This window comes from Phascolarctos cinereus, unplaced genomic scaffold, assembly GCF_003287225.1.
Source record: "Phascolarctos cinereus isolate Bilbo 61053 unplaced genomic scaffold, phaCin_HiC Scaffold_4;HRSCAF=312, whole genome shotgun sequence".
NCBI lineage: Eukaryota > Metazoa > Chordata > Mammalia > Diprotodontia > Phascolarctidae > Phascolarctos > Phascolarctos cinereus.
The window spans coordinates 662,828,464-662,849,190 of record NW_027555847.1 but is presented as its reverse complement, the minus strand read 5'-3'; the positions used below and the strand labels follow the sequence as shown (position 1 = coordinate 662,849,190).

At 39.6% G+C, this 20,727-nt stretch overlaps 1 protein-coding gene across 13 annotated transcripts in view; it reads right to left on the bottom strand.

The window, feature by feature from the left end:
• RANBP3 (RAN binding protein 3) overlaps nucleotides 1–20,717 on the bottom strand; it is a 90,173-nt gene extending 69,456 nt beyond the window's left edge. For 6 of the 13 annotated variants that reach the window (XM_020971368.2, XM_020971365.2, XM_020971364.2 and 3 more), the window contains exons 1-2: nucleotides 20,613–20,717; nucleotides 1,880–1,935 (exon numbers count right to left, since the gene is read on the bottom strand). In XM_020971368.2, coding sequence (XP_020827027.1) covers nucleotides 1,880–1,935; nucleotides 20,613–20,634 — 78 coding nt within the window. In that variant the 5' untranslated portion in view covers nucleotides 20,635–20,717. The remainder of the gene's footprint in view (nucleotides 1–1,879; nucleotides 1,936–20,612) is intronic. The other 7 variants (XM_020971369.2, XM_020971373.2, XM_020971375.2 and 4 more) reach the window with 3 other exon arrangements.
• Nucleotides 20,718–20,727: the final 10 nt, after the last annotated feature.

Here is a 20,727-nt window from a genome sequence, read left to right as displayed (position 1 = left end):
CATCTCACAATGATATCAAACATACCAATTCCTTTATTAGCTTCCCCGAGGAAAACATTTTTCATGTTAGCTGCAATTTCTTTATGTCTTCTACATTTGTTGATAAAGAGAATGTCAATATGGATGTGGCTCGAGATTTCTTTCAATACTGAAATACTCACAATTTCTGAACAAGAATCTCATATTGAAGTTAACAATAATTAAATCCATGTTTTAAGCTGGTCCTTAGACAAAAGGCAGTTTGTTTACCAAGTATTCCTGAGTTTTGTGCTCCATTTTTAAAAACTTTGAGAACCCAGAATTACCTTCTATGACATGATGAGGCACTTTCGGACTTTTGCTGAACTATAACTCATTATTCTGATTTTTAAAAAAAGATGCTCACATACTTAAAAAAAAAAAAGCAAAAGCCTTTCCTGCACGTTTTCCACGCAACTTCAACACAAATGATGTGATTTGCAAGTGCCTCCTCTAGGTCACAGCAATGGAACCGCAACTCTTATCTTAAAGAACCAGAATCACTGGCAACAAGCAGTTCTAAAGAAAACAAACAGAAAACTTCTGATTTTCTTAATATAACTTCTAGCTTAAGGAACTGTTATTATGAACATTAAACTGAAATAGATGGTTCAAAGGATGAATTAAGAAAACTCCCAAATTTTGCAATTTATTGAACATCTAGGGGAACTAACTCTACTAAGACCAGAAAAGACACTCTCATAAGTTCATCTCTCACTATCTCCATGCTCATTTTCTAACAACTTATGAGCTCATCTAGAAACTCTTTACATAGTTATAATATTTAAAGCACACAAAGAACAAGATCCATAAATAGACAAATCATTCTACAAAAGAAGGCATCTTTATTCAGAATGGGATGGAACATGAAAATCACTTGGATTATCAAACTTTGGAGATTTTCATGTCTTTCTTTAGCAAAGGAATCAATGATGGAAAGAGTTTGAATTAGTACTTGATTAAAAATACAAATTGTTAAGAGAGTTACAAACCAGGTGAAAGCTCAAATACAAATCCCTTCAAAGTTCATGTTAATACAGAAGGTACTGTGTGCACAGCAAAAGGATAGACTGTTTCTTTACCTTGTTTCACCAACTAGTCCTCCCTGTGATATAATCTTCCTGTAAAAAATGATCCAGGAAAAACTAATCTATACAATCCCTGGGTCATTTCTGGTAAGAAAAAAGACTACACATTTGTAGTTGACGTGCTGTGGAAATCAGGCCCCTGATCATCAGCTATTTCAACCCATGCAACTGATTTGACACACGCCTAACTCAGATAAATTTAAAACCAAGACATATGATATTATAAGATCTTCATAGTACTTCCCATCCCCCTGGACTCACCAGCTTGATTCTAGTTACGTTTTCTGTGACCTGAACAATGCATTCCACTAACACAGTATGCAGACAACCCTTAAACTCACTTTGAAAAAAAATGTCTTCATGGATAAAGGTGGCCATCAATTATAAAGCAAATGAACTTGTAATTATCCTAAGTTATATTATCAACAGTAATGACTCAAAACAGGTATATTCCAAAGAGACAAAGTACTGAGAAGGATGTGACAGAAAACACTCCTAAAAGCATGAACAGTACTAATTTTTTCCCCTTAATAACCACTTCTATCTCACCTCACTTTCTGAAAACAGAATTCTCTTTCTTCCCACAACAAAACAATCTAATCATCAATCCCAGGCCTCCCTCACCCTTTACTTCTAAGACTCCAGCCTTGACACTTACTCTTCCTAAGTTTCCACAACTCCACAACAGGCTTCTACTACCTTATGCATCCCTACAGGTTGAAAGCAGGTTAAAGAAACCAATGCATAGAAGATGTAACTTACTGGCCCCTTACCTTTTGTCCTTTATCCTTCTGAAACACAAAGACGGGTGGTGCAATGGCAGGCTTTTCTGCAAAAAGAAAAATTGGTTTTTTTCCCCCCAACACTTGAAAACAGAACAAAAAAAACCATCATCTCCAAAGAACATCACATTAGGAAGAACAAAATAGCAGTGAAAATAGTCAAGTCACATTGCATACACCCTCTGGGAGTTTGCCCCACTAGATCACTTCTCCAATACAACTTGTGTTCTAAGTTGACACACTTATTTTGAACCTCAAAACAGGATTTATTTGTCAAAGTTCTGGAGTCTAACTTTAAGAAATGCTGCCAAAGGAATGAAATGGTAACACAGGATAATGGGCACAATGAAGGAATAGTACCAGTGTGGAACAAACAAATGTGACAAATTGGATGGTATTTATTTTTCTCATTCACTGTTTTGATGCTTATTTGTCCTGAGGCCTGGCAATGAATGATGACAGAGCCCCCTCCCTGCCCAACAACAGGCCAGAACTGGAGTGTTCCATTCCTTTCCCTTTTCTGCCAGGAGTTATGGTTAGGCCAAATTAGCCTCAAGAAACCCTAAAGTGTCCCTTGATCCAGCAGGTTCCTAGTAACTGCAGGGAAAATGTAAGTTTAGGGTCTCTTGGGAATCTCCCCTGTCCCCAATCCCACAGCTGAGTTACAGAGTAGTTCACAGTCAACCCACTCTGTTTCCTTGGTCCCTTAGCCACCTTGGTTCCAAATCAGCCTCTGGGGTATTCCTAGCGGGTCCCAGCTCCTCTTCAAAGTTTAGGGTTCAAGTACATGTCCTAAAGCAACCCAAAAGCAGGCAAGCAATAAGAGCTAGTGGCAATTGCTTGTGACAAGCTGGCAACCTCCCATAATGTTGCTATTCCAAGTATTTTGGGGTATATCTGTGTGAAGGAAAAGCAGAACACAATTCTTATGATAAAAGTCTGTATGGCAGAAACCTTTGACTTAGAATACAGCTCAGTAAAAGCACAACCTCTCTACTATATTCTATTGATGTTAGTAAAATTCAGTTAATATGTGCCCTTTTCATATCCCATGTGCCATACACATGGTCTTCACATGATCTTGGCTTTGAGTCTCGCTCACACACCTTGCACAGCACAAATTCTAGTTACCTTTCTGACACCGTACAATACATTCTAGGAACTGATGTTGCTAATATTCAGCTGCAGAGAGGCCAAACTCAAGAGCCTTGTACAGAAGTTCTCTCCCATGCTAACATGTTCCAAGAGCTGGATATGGCGGCTCCCCAGCACTGGAGACGCCACTACTCCATCTACCCCACTTGCTTTCCTCAGGGCAGGAGCTTGGACCAATTCATGCCTAGTGCTAAGTTAGAGAGCTCTAATCAGGTCTGTTGCTATTTGAGGACACAACTTAATGGAAAAGAGTGGTCCCAGATAGGGAACAGAGTAAGAGGCAGTAAAGGGGATCAAGGTCGGTGGAGAGAAACGAGGTGCCAGGTTTTAGGAAGTTTGACATGAGAGATGGTATGAAAGAAGCATTTAAATGACAGCAGGGAGGTCTTCCTGGTGGTGAAATAAGTTGAGTTGTGTCTGGAGGAATGTAGGCATTCCTAAGAACAATGATGCAGACAACTGTAGAGGAAGTTGAGCCTCTCTCTGGGGGGTCCAAGAGCAAAAAAATACTAATGAGCAAAGTGGACACACCAGATGGAACAAGAAAGGGGTATAGATACAATTCTGCTTGCCTTGCCACAATCCAAAAATTCTGCAGAGCTGCTTAAACAAATTGTGGAGTAAAAGGATGGTAGCAAGACTATACCTTTTAAGAGCCTTCTTCTGTATTGCCGCCCAGACTTTAAAACTAGTTGTTACACTCTATCAACCAACAAATATTTAGAAGATTTACTATGTAAATGGTACTATGACAACATACAAGGAATGATACTGAAGGGGTAAAGCTCTTCATAATCATTTAAGGGTGCCAGTATAGAAAAACTTCAGGATTATTTTTTTTTTCCTGTGCAACCTACTACACTGATAGATGCTAGGAACTCCTGGGAATTTTGTAGGGTGGCTAATTTTAAAATAAAACAAAACATCCTAGCTGGAACAGAAAAGGAAATATAGGCTAGGATACTGGAAGAGAGAAAAGTGGTAGAATCACAGAGATGGGCAACGAACGCATTAACAATATATTCAAGCTTGCCACAAACTTAGCTTCTTGCTGCTAATGCCTAGAAGCAATACTCCACCTTCCAATACCCTACTAACAGTTAGTAATTTCTAAACACTACCAAAGACAGAAACAAACCAACGTATAGAAATCAACCATAGTTACACTATCACCAACCATCTTCAGGGTCATGGTCAATTCCATTCTGCTAAGGCCAGGAAGAACATGAGTAGCAAATGACACAATTGTGCACCCATATACATAACCTATATAAGATATTCCAGCAGCTAAAATATATTTTTTGAAACAAACCCAAAAAACCCCACAACTTAAAATTGCCTGCAATCAGGAAACCAGATAAGCATCACCTGCAACAATCACTTAGTTACTGTAAGGCTAAAGCAAATAATTTAATTGACAACCAAAATGTATTAAAATCCTGTATGTATAAGTCCTTGTATTAAACACTGAGAAAATAAGGATGAAAAGAAGGTATTATCTCTACCCTAAAGGAGCTCTGATGGGGTATCCAATGGATACAAATAAATATGATTCGAGATAAAATGTGGCAAGGAGAGGCTCTAGAAAAGTGCTCTAGGAAAATACAGGAAAAGATGAAGAGGAAGAAAAACATCCAGGTAGGGGGTATGGGGAGAGCAAAGTTGAAGAAAAGTTTCATAGATAAAGTTGGACCAAAGCTAGGCCTTGAAGGAATGAAAGGCTTTCAACAGGTGGAGATGAAGAAGCATGTTCCAAAAATGATAGGCTACCAAACATGCAAAGGCAGGATAGGACAGAGTAAGATAAAGGGACAGATATCAATTCAGTGTGGCTAGAATACTGGATATGTGAAAGGAAACAGAGTGAAATAAGGTTGCTATCAGGTTGTGAAGGTCCTTAAAAGACAGGTTGAAGAATTTATAAGTATTAAAGGGAACAAAGATCACAGAAGATAAAATGTGTCATTCTGATCATATAAAATTAAAAATTTCTTGCACAAACAAAACAATACAGCTAAAATTAGATGGGAAACAAATAACTGAGGAAAAATCTTTCACCAAATTTTGCAGATAGTCTCATTTCCGAGGTATATAATGAAATGATTTAAATCCATAAGAAGAGGGTTTTGAATAGGCTGCTTTCTGAGGAAGAAATCCAAACTATCAATAGCCATATGAAAAAAAAATGCTCTAAATCACTAGTAATTAGAAAAATGCAAATTAAAATAACTTTGGTTCCACCTCGCAGCTGAAATATGGGCAAAGATGACCAAAAGGGAAAATAACAATTGCTGGAGGAGCTATGAGAAAACAGTTACATTCATGTACTCTTGTGGAACTGTGAATTGGCACAGTCATTCAGGAAAACAATTTGGAACTCTGCCCCCCAAAATGCATAAACTGGGTATACTCCTTTGACCTACTGATATCACTACTAGGTATATATCCCAAAAAAGAGATCAAAAAAAGAGGAAAAGCATCCACACTAACAAAAATATTTATGCCAACTCTTTGTAGTATCAAAGAACTGGAAAACTAAGGGGGTGTCCAACAACTGGGGAATAACAACCAAATAGTGATATATATATAGCTATATATCTATAGAGATATAGATATATACACATACATACACACATATATATAATGGAATGCTATTGTGCTATAGACTTGTATGAAGTAACGCAGAATCAAGTGAGCAGAACAAGAACAATAATTTATACAATAACAACACTGTTAAAACAAGTTGGAAAGACATAAGAATTCAGTCAATGCAATGATCAACCAAAGTTCCAGAGCACCAATGATGAAGTGTTGCCCACTTCCTGGCAGAGGGGTGATGGACTTGGTGTGCAGAATGAGACATTTTTGTTTCATTCAAATGTATGAGCAATGTAAGAAGTTGTTTTGCTTGATTATGTGTATTTGTCACAAGGATTTTGTTTTTCTTCTTTTTTCCAGTGGAGTGGGAAAGAGAGATAATGTATTTTTGTTCTTCAAAAAAATTTAATTAAAAAAAAGTTTATATATTTTATACTATAGGCAACAGGGAGCCACTAAAGGGTTGTTTGGATTTTTTTGTTTTGTTTTATTTTTTAGCACATAAGTAACCAAGAAGTAGATGCCACACAAACACTGAAGTACAGACCCTCTGAATAAACCTTCTTCAACAGCAAACCAAGTATTTATAAAAACACAAACACACACACACCCCAACTCTGAAAGGTACATTCAGTCACTGTAGAACAAAAAAAAATTCACCTGTATTATAGGGACAAATTTAGAGTTTACAGTTTTGTGTAAGTCAACATTAAATCCCATCCCCCTCCCAAAACCTTCCAAACACACCTCATAAAATTCATTGGTGAACTGAATAAATGCTGTTCTCTAGTTCTACTGAAGTTACTGAACATACTGTGGATCAAGTCCAGAATTGAGTCTCTCATTCAACACCATTCATCACAGTGCCGTGAACTTCATTCTTGTCATTATCCCATCGTGGAGCCTGTAATCCAAAGGCCTCCAGCCAACCCCTAACTCTCAAAGCCTTTAAAGAGCTCTGGAAATAACATCTCTTCTGTGAGGCATTCCTGGATCAACCAAGGGATTATCAACTTCCCTGGCACCCAATCAGGATCTCAAAGCCACATCTCCTTTGTCCCCAAATACACTCCTCTTTGACTCAAGACAAACACTATCAATAGCTGGTTTTAAATTGTTTCCTCTGCCTATAGGTAATAAGTCCTGGATGTGTTTGTTTACACTAATGACCGTGTGAGTTAAGAACTCCTGTCACAGCGCTTGCTTGCCCACCCCCTCCATTCCCAAAACACGTAGGTACTTAATAAATGCCTGTTGAATGACTGAATTAATGATAATGAATAGTTAAAGAATACATAGAAAACTAGAAAGGATCTTAAAGTTGCCTAATCCAACTCTCTTGTTTTACAAAAGAGTATCTGTTAAATTAAGACTATTTTCATTACCAGCTTATTCCTAAACTCTCTTCAATCTCACTAGTGCAAAGATTACCAGTATCTCAGGCTGTCTTCAAGTACCAAGAACTCCAAAAGGGAGTTTGTGTCAACACTCTGAATTTGTTCAGACTTTAGCTTCTATTTCATCTTATTTATTTATTTAGTCATTCATTCATTTATTTTTGCTAAAGTATTCTTTAGTTATAAGGAAATGACACATACTTTCAAAAGTACTCAGAATGGATCAATTCTATCTATCAACCCTTCAGATGAAGCTTTGTGGGAAAGTATGGTTTAGCAGTTAAGGACTAGTGGTGAGTAGGGCTAATGTAAAACTTTAGACCTCCTTCCACTCTGGCCAACCCTGCTGTTCTATCAGGCAACAAGAAGAGGGTCACTGAGAATGAAATCATTAAGTTATCTGGCAAAGAACCAGACACATTCCAAGGTTAACACCTCAATATTGAAACAAATGTGTACTATGTCTTTGGTCAAATATTTAACTATGTAGCACTTTGCTCTACATATTCAGAATGTCAAAGTTTAAATGAAGTATAAAGTCTTTTTCATAAAAATGCCTTCCCAAAATGTTAAGTGCAATTCAATAAACACTTATTAAGCACCTACTATAAGTAAAGCATAAACTTCAAACGGCTCCCAATTAGTTCCAGAATCAAATAAATTCCCGTTTTTGTTTTTAAAGACCTGTACAACCTGGCCTCTACCTTTCCAGCTTCACTGAACAATAATACTCCCTTCACTAACACTCCCGATCCAGTCAAACTGGCAGCATCTCCGTTGCTCGCACACAGCAGCATTATTCCCATCTTCATGCTTTTGCACTAGCCATTCTCCATGCCTGGAATACACTTTTATATCCCCTTCTACATTACCCCTTTCAAGATCCCCTCAACTGCTAGAGTCTTCCCCTCTGAAACTACCTGGTTATTTAACTACTGGACATTTTATCACTTTATATTTATTCTGAATATACTTTTATGTACTAGTTGTATCCCCAGTTAGAATAAGCACTTCGAAAGTAGGAATTGTTTCTTTCTTTCTTTTTTTTTAAATTGTATCTCCAGCACCTAACTCAGCGCCAGGCCCAGTCACAGGCATTTAATACTGGTTTAATTTTGACTGATAATGCTAGGACCTTCTTGGGATACAAAGAAACACAATATGAGGCCCCATCAAAAGGGGAAAAGACAAAAAATTATACTTTTATCTCAGCCTTATAAAAAAGGAGAGGTCAGATGAAGAACAATGAGAAATTTCTATCCTAATTGATCCAATAACATAATATTTGTGAAAGTGCTTAGCACAGTGCCAGGCTCTAATTTTAATGTTTATCCCCTCCTCTTCTCCCTCCCCCAAACAGGTGAGGGGTGGGAGAGAGGAGGAAGTATCATGGAAAGCTTCAAGAAGGTAGCACAGGAATCAGGCCTTAAAGGAAAAGAAAGCTCAATAATGGAAATGGAAGGAAGGGATGGATGTGAAGGCAGAGAAATTCATTCCAGTTAAGAGAATGGCTTAAGCAAAGATGCAGAGAGGCAAAGGCAGGGCAACAGTCACAGTGTGGCTGAAATGTACACAACGCAAAGCTGAATAATATAAGATCAAGCCAGGCAGGGAGATTAGAGACAAACTGCAGTGGGCCTTGAAATACCAGGATCCAGTATTACTTTAAATAGAGGTAAAGATTTGTATAAAGCATCCAAAATCCCAAACTCCTTTCAATTTGATTACTTTCCTCCTATCATGATGCCCTTTCCCCTCGTCTCTAGCAGAACACAAAAGGGGGAAAGAAAGGGGAAACTGAGAAGTATTTATATTACCTTGGTTTTATGTCTTATTAATTGAAGGATCACAGTCACATCACATAACAGCTCTCATATGGAATGCCACTTAAAGTGGACCAAAAAATGCCATCAAGATACCCAGGGAAATTGGGTTTAATCCTAGTTGATGTTTCTTAATCTTCTTATCTACTAAGACAACAGGGGAAGCATCTTCACATCAAAAATAACAGCATGTCAGTAACACAGTATCAGCCTTAATCCCTGCACCTGCTGGTCACTCTGAACTGTACAAGTTATTAATTTTTGGAGAAATTACCAATAGCTCTGAAATGAAAATTAAAGAGAAAACAATTACTAGATGAACTAAAAAAACTATCAGTCATCATTTTAGGTTCAAAGTCAAGTTTTGTGTAAGCAAATAACGAATTCAGCTCCTTTCCCAAACATATCTCACAAAATTCATTTAAAGATACATGGTATATTATATGAAATGAAAACAACAATGGAAAGAACCACCACAAAACAACCAAAAGTGAATGATGCAAAATCACAAAGAACAAGGATGGTCCCAAAGAACAGATATTAAAGGATACCTCTACTCCATTCCTTTGCAGAGGTGAGAGGACCACTGGCAGGACACACTGTACATTTTTTTCTTTTTGATGAATTGATCAGTTTCACTAATTTTTTTCTCTTATTCCTCTAAAAATATTATTTGTTATGTGGGATGGCTCTTGGGGAAGTGGGAGGGATACTAAGAGAAATTTTGTCAGTAAAAAAACCAAAAGGTATCAATAAAAATTGATAAAAAGAAATGCATGGCATACACATACACCTCAAAACTAATTTGTGGAAACAATGGCACCAATATGCAAAAAGTTAAGTCATTCATTAATTTATAAAAGATGGTGATTCACAGATAATCCAAAAATGCATTTTTGTACAGAAAACTGGCTATTACTCTCTAGTAGGTAGATTATACATGGGAAGTTTTTAAAACTTAGGCTTATGGGGTCAGCTAGGTGGCTCAGTGAATAAAGAACGGGCCCAGGGATTCAGGAAGACCTGAGTTCAAATCTGGTCTCAGACACACAACACTTGGTAGCTGTATGACCTTGGGCAAGTCACTTAACCCCACTGCCTAGCCAAAAAAAAAGGAAAAAAAAGAAAAAAGTAGGCTTAGTTTCCTATTTAGAACTCTTCCCTGATCACTAACATGCTGGGAACAGTATCATCATTCCAAAAAGCAATAGATGTAAACTTGCTGCACTTAATTCAAAAAAGACACATCAATCATACATAGATAAGATTCATACACCACTCCTTCCCCTCTGCAGAACTATAAAAACCCCATTACTAGCACTGGAAAAGAACTGCTAAGTTCATTCCCAAGTGGCAGCAACATTTTTATATATTAAGAGCAACACAGTCCAAAATCTTTTCTATTGCATTGGTTTCCTACACCTTTCCCAGGAAAAGAAAAAGAAAGTATTTCTGTTTAAAAGGCCTCAAAGGATTCAGTTCAATAAACTTTTATTAAGTGCCTTCTGCAGAAGATTTAGATAAAGACAAAGTTCCTATCCTCTGGTAGGAGTCTAACAAGAGAATATGACAAATACACAAAGAAGAGGTAATACAATTTAAGTATAAGTGAGGTAGATACAAAGTGCTCTATGTAAGGCCTGAAAAGGAAAGGTAATTATCAACTTGGAGAATCAAAGATGGTTTCTGGGAGGAGGTAGTATCTGAACTGGAATTTAAAGGCCAGGAAGGAATTCAATAGGCAAAGTGGTTGAGGCCGTTTCAGGCATAACAGTAAAGGAACAAACCAAATAAAATGCAGAGCAGGCCCAGAAAACAATGAGCAGCCTAGTTTAACGGAGGCCTAGATTATTACATAGAGGTAGATAACATACAAAGGCTAAAGGGTGGATCAAGATTTTGAAGAACGTTGAATGTCAGTTTTCCTCTGTAGGCAATCAGAAGCCTTTTGTGGAATTCTGAACACAGGAGTGACATAATGACATCTATTCATGAGAAAAATTAGTCTGAAGTGTTATGAAGCACAGAGTGAAGATAACAAACCCTGGACATTTAGAGTGGTGGCAGGAGACAACATCCAACACATAGATTTAGAGATGAAGGTGACTCTAGGTCACCCATGCAATCTCTTCACTCTATTCCTGAGGATGCCCAGAAGTGAAGTGACTTGTCCAAGGCACACTCAATGGCAGAGTCAGGTTTTGAACTCAGTTACTCTGACTTTGAATCCAGTGCTGTTGGCACATGTTGCTGTCCTGGAGGCAGATGAGGACAGAAGCTAGAACTGGAGAAACAGATTAGGGAATCATCTGCATAGACATAAAAGTGAAAACGAGAAGAGAATAGCCAAGAGCAGACAGACCCTAAGGCAACAGTGACCCTTCAAGGTCAAAGAGCCTGTGAAAAGGACACAGTGAGGGCAGCTGGGTGGCGCAGTGGATATAGTACCGGCCCTGAAGTCAGGAGGACCTGAGTCCAAATCCGGCCTCAGACCAAACACTTGACTGTCATACTAGCTGTGTGACCCTGGGCAAGTCACTTAACTCCAACTGCCTAACAACAACAAAAAAAGGACACAGTGGGCAAACCTGGGGTCACTAAAGCCAGAATATCCAAGTCCATGGTGTCAAATACTACCAAGTTCAAAAGAATGTAAAAAGTCATTGGATTTGGTGATTAAGTGGTTACTTTTGAGGTAGCATTTTCAGCAGAGCAGAAGGTGTAAAGCATTAAGGAAGTGACTGGTTAGGATGCAGATCCTCTAGATATAAACTATTTCCAAAAATAATTCTGGCTGTAAATGGGAGATGGGATAGGACAGTAGTTGGGTAAGGAGAAAGGTCATGGAAGACTTTTTTTTAAAAAAGAACTGCACATTTGTAGGCAAATGGAAATAGGCAAATGAAAAGAGGAGAGACTGAAAACAGATGAGAAAAAGTTGGAGCAAAATCCTAGAGATGTTGGGAGAGGCTGGGACCTAGCTCACAGGTAGAAGGAATTCCTTCTACCTAGCCTTAGCAAGGAGCAGGCTATATAACTGAACACTGAAAAGACAAAAAGGGTAGTAATGCTGAGAAATTTCAAGTAGTGAAGCTGAGTGTTCTTGTCAGGTAATCTCAATATTTTCAGTGAAATGGGAGGTTAGGTTACTAGCTCTCAGCAGGGGGATGAGTATGCTGTTGGAGAAGAGAAGAAAAGGTTTGGAACAGTCCCAGTAGGGAAGGAGATTGGGAGTCAGCAGCTTGGCTGGTATGTAAGAGATAAATAGCTAGCGTTTACAAATGACTTCATAAATAACTCTGTCTAATCATCTCCACAACAGAATAACTCGTGAAAAGCGGCAAAGAACTCAAGAGTCAAAGGGAGGGGTTCAGGTCTTAGCTCTCATACTGGGCAGCTCCTAGATGACAGAAAAGGCATCACACCGCTCTGAGACTTTCCTCATTGGTGTAATGACAATAGTATTTACATTATCTACTTCTTGGGTTTTGAGGCAACCACTCTGTGAACCCTGAAGTACTACAGAAGTGGGAACTCTGATTACTATTGATAAGTGTAAGCAAGTTCTCCAGAGCTGGCCAGTTTTTTATCCTCACATTAGTAAGTAAGCTAAAAAATACAAATGTAGAAATTTTTGCTACACATAAAAGGGCTGTAAATTTGGGAAAAGTCATGGCTTTACCCAATTTAAATATACCTTAAAAAGAACAAAGTCCACATGGATGGAATTTATGGCATACAGTAAGTACTTTTGCTCAGGCTGTCAACCAAAATTAGTAAGATCTTTTTTGGCAAAGGCCATTCTATAACAACAAAGCTTGCACATACACAAATATGTGACTTTATAATTTTGTTTGTTTTGGATTTTAAGACAGGTGGTAGTACCCAAAACTCCCAGTGATGGCAAGACTATTTATCTTTTGAAGTGGTTGGCCACTTCAAGGGCTGGATAAGAGATCACATGCTGTTTGAGAACAGAAGCAGCCTTCTTTGCATAATGGACCATAGGGGTTTGAGCTGGAAGAGACTTCAGAGATCATTTCAACACAGTTTATAGAGGATGAAACTGGGGATAAGGCCTGTCTTTTGCCTTACTTGTATCCCCAGGCACTGAGCACAATGTCTGCACATAGCAGGCATTTAATAAATGTTACTGGGCTGAGGCCCAAAGAAGGGGAGTGACTTGCAAAAAGTCACACAAGTAGGTGGCAACAGGGGTAGGATTTCAATCTAAGATCTCTGATTCCAAGTTCACTGCTCTTTCCATCAACAAACCTCTTTGGTTCTAGGAATTTCTTAAACTTTCCTGTACCTAAAGGAAATGGTGAGCATCTAACATGACAACCTACCAGGGAACAGAGCCCCTCTCCTCCAAGTGATCAGGACACAGGTGGGAAAAGAACTTTTACCTGCAGGACTCTTGAAATTTAACAATTTAAATAGTGATGGATTATGTTAATGGTCAGAACCCATCAGAATGAAAGGTACTGATGGCAAGGCCTCAGTCCTCTCTCTTGGCTGAAGTTGCTGCTTCACAGCAACTACAACCTTAACTCCCAATTGTACTTTGCTAAACCGTAAACTTGCCCTGGATCCCAGCCAGCCAGGTCATTCCCTAGCACTCTGCCATACACTTTAACTGATAAAAATCCAGGTCTTAGCAAAGCTTCCAGAACTACAATAAAGGGTGTTTTAATCTAGCTTCTCTACATTGATTTAAAAGGTTACATACTCTTTGTCAACTTGGTTTGCATAGAAATTTCATTTGTATGCCTAATTTGATATAATACCCCAATTTTCTCCACCAATTTCAAATACAGCATCATCTTATTTACTAAACTTGAGTGCCAGGTCTTTGGTGGATTGTGGGATTTCCCTTAGACATTCCTTCATGGTACAGTGGAAAAAGTAGTGGGTCAGAAGTTAGGAGATCTGGGTTTTAGTCCTAGCTCTGTCAGTAGCTTGCGTCATCCTGGGTGGGTTACTTAATTGGAGATCTCAGTTTCTCCAGCCATAAAATGAGGGGTGGAAGAAATGGACTTGATTCTTAACTTGGAGCCCATGAATTTAAATATATTTTTTACATTTTTGATAACTGTATTTCAGTGAAATTGGCTTCTCTGTAATCCTGCATTTTATGCATTTATTCTCAAAAGTTCACATCCTTCTCTAGAATGTCAAAGGGATTTATGATACAAAAAAGGTTAAAAACCTTTAGACTACATGATCTTCTAAGGCAGGAGATTCTTAAACATTTTTAAACTAGTGAAAAAATCTATGGACCTCTTCTCAGAATGTTTTATTTAAATAACTGAAGAAAATGCCAAATTTCACTTGAGACGTTAGTGAAAATAGAAAAGTATTTTTTTCTCATCCAAGTTCACGGACCCTCTGAAATCTATACATTGTCCATGGATCCAGGTTACGAACTCCTGCTCTAAGGTCACTTCCAACTTTAAATTCTATGGTCTCTAAGGTTTGTTCCAGTTCTAAAATTCTGTAGGTCTACCATCTCACTTTGAGACACAGGGCAGCATAAGGTGATACAGGGGGCAGAGGAAAGTTCTCTCAAGACTGAAATGAAGTTCTCCAAAACTTACTTAGCTGTGAATGGGATCTAAGCTATGAAAATAAAGTAGTAACATTTAAGTCAATAGTTAGCAAATAATAGGCTCTGCCACTAACTAGCTATATGACCACAGGTAAGTTACTTAACTTCTCTGGACCTCCATATTCCCATCTGTAAAATGAAGGTTGTTAAACTAAATTTTCTAAGATCTCTAAGACTCTGGCTGGCTTGAGAATTCAATGATTAACTCACTTGAGGACCACGAGTCTACGGTCCACTACAAGCATGAAAACCCTTCAAAATACTATCAGATCTGAACCCCAATTAAGAGTACAATGTCTAATAACACACAAGTTAGCTCATAAGCATCTAATCACAAGCTTCTGGCACATCAATTCTTAGCCCTGACAAAAACTATAGAGAGCTCATTATGGTCTTTAAGAGTATTGATATTTACATGAGCTACTGAAAAATACCTTAGTACTTTATATTATAAAGTTGCACACATACTATCTTGGAGAACACCTATACTAGTGTGCACTTCAACAGTTAAAAAATGAGAGAAAAACAAATCAATCTGAAGAGGAAAAATCTCTTTAAGCAAACATACATCACAACCATTTTCCTATCTTATTTCTTGAGTTAAAGTACCATGGAGAGCTACTCAAAACAACTGACAACTCTTCCAAGAGTGGTCTTCCCTCAAGGATGATTTTGATCATGACTCTTCCCTTCCAAAAAGCCTCCAAATTCTCTTAACTACAAGTAAAAACTCAGACTTCAAAGTTCTCAAACTGACCCTAAGTCACATCTGCTTGCACTCCTATCCCACAGCCCTTTCTCTACTTATCCAAGCAAATTACATCCAGCTGCAGGTTCCATGAAGTCTTTAGTACAAATCTTCCGACTGAAAATGCTAACTCCAAATCACTCTCCTTTTCTGCCAAACCAAGTCCTCCCCACCCCCCTTCAAAAGTACAAGACCTACATTCACTGACTTCACCATCCAATCACTCTAGCAAACCCCCTTAGAATGCAGGTCCTGCACCATGATTAACCAGAATATTTGGGGGAAATGAAAGCATTGAAGTTAATTCAGTTTTCCAGTTAACCAGAAAACTCTTTATATTTTAACTCATGTTGTTGAAAATCTTCGTTAAACCTGCACTCTCTTGCTTTCTTTAGTACATGGAAGGCAATTTCTGCTTTGTTGGGTGATTAAAGATCCTGAAGTCCTTCAGGGTCACAATTAGGAACATTACTATGCAATCCTCTAGATGTAGAAGGTATTAGAGAATATGCTGAAAGTATATTGAACCCAGGACATAGTCTGGATTTTTTTTGGGGGGTAACAAATTCTTGTTAGGATTAGTTTGAAAGGCTATTTAATAGTTTTCTTCATTTTCCTAATGGTTTAGTACAAGGAGAAAAATGTGGCGAATAGGAAGTTTGTAACTGGGTTCCAGCTAACCATATGTTACCAGTTACATTTTTGTTTTGAACACACAAGTAGGTATTCATTATACCTCTCAGTCAACTATGCAACAGTGAAGATATAGTCTGCTGTAGAAAATCATCTGTGAAAGCCTGTTCCTTCCTTATCTGCATCTAGGACAGCTGTATCAAACTCAAATAGAAACAGATGCCCTAGAGCCACATATTGACCTGGAAAATTACAAACTAACATTATCTATGTTGTACTGTATTTTTATGTTGTTAAACATTTCCCAATTTATATTTTAATCTGGTGGGCTGCACTCAATAATTTTGCAGGCATTTGACACGTCTAATCTAGGATATATTCTTTGTGTACATAGACAATTCTCAAAAAGACTTCATAGAAAAGAGAAAGCTGTATATGGGTTACTGGATGATTTCTTCTCAGTTGCTGGATCACAAGTTTAGAGATAAAAGGTAGAACTGCACCTTAAAGGATGTTTATTCCAATCCCTTCATGTTACAGATGAAGAAACTGATACCCAGAGAGGTTAAGTGAAATGCCCAAGGTCATACAGCTTAAGTAAATGGCAAAACTAAAATTTACACCAGGATCCCGAGACTCCAAATTCAACAACGTCCACTGCATTGCACTACCCCCATCTTTCGGAAAGTTCTCTTTTTAGAAGTATTGACTTGTCTTCTTATATTTTCATTTCTTTAGTTCCTTTCTCTTACTAGATTTTAATTCCAAGAGAACAGACCCAGTCTTCTTTCCTACAGTGTTCTTCACACAATGGGCTGTTACTTGACTAGCTGGTGACCTTGCACATGAATCATGGTTTCTTCCTCTTTCCTCCAGTAGTCCAACAATCACCCAAGAGTCTTCATTCCCATTTTTCATTAGTACCTCATTGCCTAGTACACTGCGACTGGAGAGGAACTTCTGCCTTAATCATCTTTGTGACACACCTCCACAAGAACAAGGTTTTGTATATAGTGAGTACTCAATGTATGCTAAATACATGGGGAAAAAAATGAAGGGAAATGAAGTATCCTACGGTGTTGTACCCTAGTAAAACATTTGACAGGAGTTAAACTTAATGATAGGTTTTTTTAATTTGTAGATTTCAATTATTTATGTTTCTTCTTTTACACCAGCCTCCCAATTTTTAACCAAAATGAGTTTAAGCAGTAAAACTTCAGTTATGTAAAATCCATGAAACATGGTGATTCCTCCAGGTCTCAGCATTCAGTTCATGATTATTATTACTTCTTGATAATTTTTCTCATTCTTCAAGTTACAATCATTTCTGCATGTTCCCTGTCTCATGAATGAACCTTAAAATGAACCTTAAAAGATTTAAGGTAAAATGCACCTTAAAGTAAGTATACTCCAAAGAGTACAAAGATAATAGCTTATTGTAGTTCAATGTATATTACGTAGACCACCATAAGATCAAAGGATTTAGAGCTGGAATGATCCTTAGAAGTAACCCAGTACAACCCTGTCATTCTATAGACAGGGAAACTAAAGCTTGAAGAGGTGAAATTATTTGCCTGCCCAATGTCACAGAAAGGAGCTGGGATTCGAACTCAAGTACTCTGACTCTAAACCTACTGGCTACTACACCACACTATTTCCTAAATCTCATTAAGTATTAACTAATAAATTAATCTGATCAAGTTTCACAGGAAAATATTAATTCCAAGATCTTGAATCCATGAAAGAGTTCAAATCCATTTTCCTACTCCTTTCTCACTTTCCTTTCACAATTGCCAATGACAATAATAAACCCTAGCAGTCAATTTTTAGTTTGAAATAAGTAATCAGAGATGGGTGACCTAAAGAGTTTAGGGTATGCCTGATTGTGAATTACTGAGGTGCTATAATAAAAGGTAGAAAGATCCCAACCAAGCTGTGTTAAGTGAACAGAGAAATGGCAGATGAGCCAGTAAATACAAGTATAAGAAATAGCATTTAGAGGAAAATAACTTGAATTCTACTTAGGATCAATTAAAGCTTGAAAGGACTGTAGCAGTCATGTTGTCCCACCCTTTCATTTTCTAGATGAGGAAACTGAGGTCCAGAAAAGTTAAGTACTTTGACCAAGGTTATGAAGGTCTAAGTGGCTGATCCAGAATAGAACCCAGTGCTCTTTCCACTGTACCACAATGCTTCTCCAATGAGGAGCTGTGAGTTATCAGTAAACAACCAAATTGCTACAGATTATTCCCTGAAGACAACATCCCAGTGTGCTATGACTGCCATAATGGTCAGAAAAATGCTAGGTATCAACACCTCAACAAATATTAGATGTCTTTTTGGTATCAAGTATCCTGCTAGATGCTGGGATCAAGCAGGGTACTGGAAACAAACCAGAAATTATTATTCTGCTCTTTTGGAATGGAGAACTATGGTGCAGATGCACCCAAATTGGCTAAATTGCTTGTAACTGTGATCATCTCTACAGAACAACCAGAAAAGGGGAACTAAAATGATCAAGGGAATGGAGAATCTTATAAGTACATAGTACTAAAATAAGACCTTTCAGTATGAATAAAGAATAAGACATGAAAGAAATGATAAAAGCCTATAAAATTACATAGGTAAGCACAGATTTGTTGGGGTTCATGGATACAGTAAATGTGAACTTGTTAATCAAATCTTAAACTAGAGGGCTGATATCCTTGGAACTTCACACAGAAAAAAAATTTTAGGTCATAAAATATGAAGCCCCATTTTCCACTGGTAATAAACCTATGGAATTCATCCCAAGAGCTATAAAGTGTGAAAAAGCAAATGGGTTAATAAAACGTTTAGGTAAGTTTATAAAGAGTATCTAAGGGGCAGCTAGGTGGTGCAGTGGATTAGAGCTCTGGCCTTGGAGTCAGGAGGACATGAGTTCAAATCCAGTCTCAGACACATGACACTTACTAGCCATGTGACCCTGGACAAGTCACTTAACCCCGATTGCCTCACCAAAAAAAAAAAAAAAAAGCAAGAGTATCTAAACTGAGTTATCATGGCAAGTTAGGGATCAACCTAATCTAGTGCAAACCCTTGAAGGGGGGCATGGTAGTTATTCCGTCTGAAAAAAAAAAACATCCCTTGGTGTCACCTTCAAGAGATTTTGAGTGGTTGAGTATGAATTCTGAGCTGGATGGAATACTGGGATGACCCAAGACAATTTTCTTTAAGTTCTTATAACTTTAAAAGGATGATCATATTTACCCACTTTATACCTACCTGTTGTGTATGCAGTCAACAACTCATTAAATATTTAGGCTGAATTTTTTTTTTGATCTCCGAAGTTTAAAGTCTTCTGTCTGCATTCTCTGTCTACATCTCTCTTTCTATTCTCATTTAGTACTTTCAGCAAAGTAAGGCCAAGTTTTTCGACAGTGTTCAGATGTGTCCCTTAAACCTTTATTTCCTCTCATTAACATTTTCAAGAAACTATTTTCCTATGTTTAACCTTTTTTTGGCCAGTCTTTTTGTAATGCTTGCTCGGTCTCTTCATTTTTCATTCACCTTAGCATGGTAAAGCTATTCATCCTGGAGGTTGGAGTAAAGCAAGTCTGATGGCCCGTGCAGGATCCTATACTAAAAAATACAAGGAAGCTAAAAATATTACCTAGGAGTCATGACTCCCTCAATCACTTACACCTCCGTTTAAGTAGACATCAGTCCTAGAATATGGGGAGCCTCCCCTGGCCAACTCCGGACTGTAACCTCGGGAGGAGTAACAAAAAGGATAAGGTGATACTTCCAAGTATCTCGGACCCAAGTCATTATGTCTCCTCTCACTCCGACGTGCAGAAGGAGCCCATTCAATGGGCGTTTCTGGCTCTCCAGCCTCCCTCGAGGTCCAGCAGAGCTGGAGTGAGGAAGCCGCCCGCCGAAGCCCGACAAGCAGGGAACTGCCGGCCCGCCGGCAGGACAGCACCAGGGAGGGGGAGGGGGAGAGGGGAGGGGGAGGGGAACGGCCGAGTGAGCCACCAGGAGGCTCAAGGGAAGACAGCGAGGGCGGCAACACATGAAGGCTGTCCCGGAACACGCCGAGGCGGCCGCGACGGAAAGGCCCGAGGGCCCCAGCCGGCCGGCAAACGCCGATCGCTCGCTCGCCGCTCTCGCCTTTCTTAAGAGAGAACTGAAAGAAGAGGCGGCGACAGGGCTGAGGCCAGGGGCCAAGTAGGGCAGAGAGAGACGGCGGCGGGGACGACGGGGGTCGCAGCAGCGCGCCAAGAACGGCGAGGGGCACCCCCTGAAGCGAGAAAGTTTAGGGGGCGGGCCTCCTCGGCCGGGTCGCCAGGGGCCGAGAACGGCGGAGCGGCCTGGGATGTGTTTACATTGGAACCCCGGCCGCCCCGGGGCCGCGCCTCCGGCCCAACGGACCGAGCCTCTCCCGAGGACACGGCGATCGGAGGTTGCAGGGCGGGGGGCTAAGCTCCAACAGGGACGAGGTGGGGTTCCAGGCTTCGGGGAACCGAAGAGGCAGGGCTCGGCCCTCCGGGCACGGGACTGAGACCAGCGGGGACTGCCCGGGCCGCTGCCGAGGGGCCGGAGCAGGGGGGAGGGGGAGGCCCGCGATGCCCGTCGCCGCGGCCAGCTCGCCTGCTCAGAGCCCTGGGGCCACTTTCCTTTGGCGGGAGGAGCCCCTGCACCCGGGGTTTCCATTCCTCAGGCCAACGGCCCTCGGGCCTCTCTCCCCGCCAGCTGCCCCGGGCGGCGCTTCTCCTACCTTCGTTCGCCAGGTCCGCCATTTTGCTCCCTTAAGCCCTCCCACAAGGCACCGCGCCGGCCCTAGCTCCGCTGCTTTCAACCGGGGAGTCCCGCGCCTGCGCACCCGCCACTCG